Genomic DNA, 2,137 nt, shown 5'->3' on the forward strand with positions numbered 1-2,137 from the left:
AGTATAAACAAGTAGGTTCAACTGTTATTGGTGTATAAATTGATACAGTATAAACAAGTAGGTTCAACTGTTATTGGTGTATAAATTGATACAGTATAAACAAGTAATTTCAACTGTTAGTGGTGTATAAATTGATACAGTATAAACAAGTAATTTCAACTATTATTGGTGTATAAATTGATACAGTATAAACAAGTAGGTTCAACTGTTATTGGTGTATAAATTGATACAGTATAAACAAGTAAGTTCAACTATTATTGGTGTATAAATTGATACAGTATAAACAAGTAAATTCAACTGTTATTGGTGTATAAATTGTATAAACTGTTAGTGGTGTGTACATAGATAACATTACATTAACTTTCTTGAGTTAATGACATGGTAAAATTTTACTTAGTACATATAATATGATGAGACAAAAGTTTTTACAATTCAGTTAACAACTGGCAAGTGACGTTTAAGAGAGTTGTCTCCAAGTTGTCAAAACTGTTTAGTTATTCGTATCATTTATGACAACCACTTGCACAATATAATTTAATCTACTGTTTATCAACAAAGGTTAAACTAGTAGTTCAAATGAGAATAAATACACGACCGTTTCTCCGAGATAATCCCCTCTACACAATATTTCTCGCTTCCATGTTATTGATATACTTCAATCTCCCAGTCAGTACTACTGGGGATTACGGACTCCAACAGCACTGAATCTGCTGGAGAAGAGAATCAATCTTCAGGATTCTCTCAGTGCTTCGTAGACTGTGGGAGTCCATAACTTACCTTATCTCATCATGAAATTAATGCTATACTAGTCAGTATTACTGTTTGCTAGTGTAATTAAGACTATGTTGCCCATGTGTAACTAATGTGAGATAACATTATGTTATTATGTTTATCACTAGAAAACAACACTTTTACTGAAATAACACCTGACAAACAACACAAAAGAAAGCACATACCTGTGGAATCAGGTAAGGAAGAACCACTTTGCTTTTGATTGACATAACTTGTCTTAATCCATCTAAGGTATACTCTCCAACATCAGGATCATCCTAAAGACGAGTGAATGAACCAAAGTAAATTCTACGATAATAAAGTTTGAAACTTCTACATTACTGGACTATTTTATACATAGAGAAACTTACACCTCTTTTAAGTACATAACAAATTATAAAATTTTGTTTTTCAGTAAAACTTTATATTTCATGTTATTTACTCTACCCTAACTCTATACAAGATTGGTCAATTTGACTGACCTCGTAATCACCAAAAACAAAACAAAATGAAATAAATCTTATAACCCTTTTTTCTTTCTAGAATGACTTCAAATTATAACATGGGGAACATGGAAAATAATGAAAATGTTTCATGAGGCATGCACGTAGGTAACATAGTTTGATAGTATAAAGTGACCTAATTATTATTTATTTTACCTAATCTAACCTTACCTAACCTAAAAAGATCCATATTTTTACAATTTAATTACTTTTATAATAATAAATAAAGAATACACATGAAAAACAAGAAATATAGTTTTTACCTGAATTTCGTTTTTCTTGCTGTCAATGACACTTAACCCTACTTTTTTCATACTAATGGTAGTAATGCACCAAATAATTTTTATTTAATCAAATAATGCACCAAAGAACATAGACTAATCGCATGCAAAAAGTAAACAGTTTTCTTTAACACCCACAATTTTTCTGGCTTTCTAACAATGTGGCAAAAGCCGTTACAAATTCATCCAAGCTAGTCACTATCTTTCCCGTAGGAACGAAGCTTGTACTAAAAATTGACAATTCTCTATTCAGAAAACAATGTTATACATTATGTCATTTGATAGATGAAAACCTTGGCTTTCTATTGGTTATAGATAATATAGAATTAAACGTAAGAGAGAACTATTAACAAATCCTGAAAGAGAGGATGTGACAGGTTGGTGGGGCAAGAGGGGTCTGATTTTTTATTTGATAGCTCTGTAACTAAACAAAATTGAAGGCTATAAAAATTATGGTTTGTCTGAGCAATGACGATTTTATAGTGAGAAATTTATATTTAATTTCATACTTACTGGAGGGGTGGTGGATAAAATAGAGAAGAGGGGATGTATGGAGAAAATGTGTCACATATGTCATACTAG

The 2,137-nt window shown here is 30.6% G+C and overlaps 1 protein-coding gene across 1 annotated transcript in view; it reads right to left on the reverse strand.

Moving 5' to 3' along the window:
* Nucleotides 1-926: 926 nt before the first annotated feature.
* The window catches only part of LOC106476565 (eIF-2-alpha kinase activator GCN1-like), a gene marked incomplete at its 3' end in the record, with an annotated part of 13,548 nt that continues 12,337 nt past the window's right edge, over nt 927-2,137 (reverse strand). The window contains exon 9 of the mRNA XM_013937212.2: nt 927-1,049. Coding sequence (XP_013792666.2) covers nt 927-1,049 — 123 coding nt within the window. The remainder of the gene's footprint in view (nt 1,050-2,137) is intronic.

Source organism: Limulus polyphemus, unplaced genomic scaffold (assembly GCF_000517525.1).
Source record: "Limulus polyphemus unplaced genomic scaffold, Limulus_polyphemus-2.1.2 Scaffold10902, whole genome shotgun sequence".
Lineage (NCBI taxonomy): Eukaryota > Metazoa > Arthropoda > Merostomata > Xiphosura > Limulidae > Limulus > Limulus polyphemus.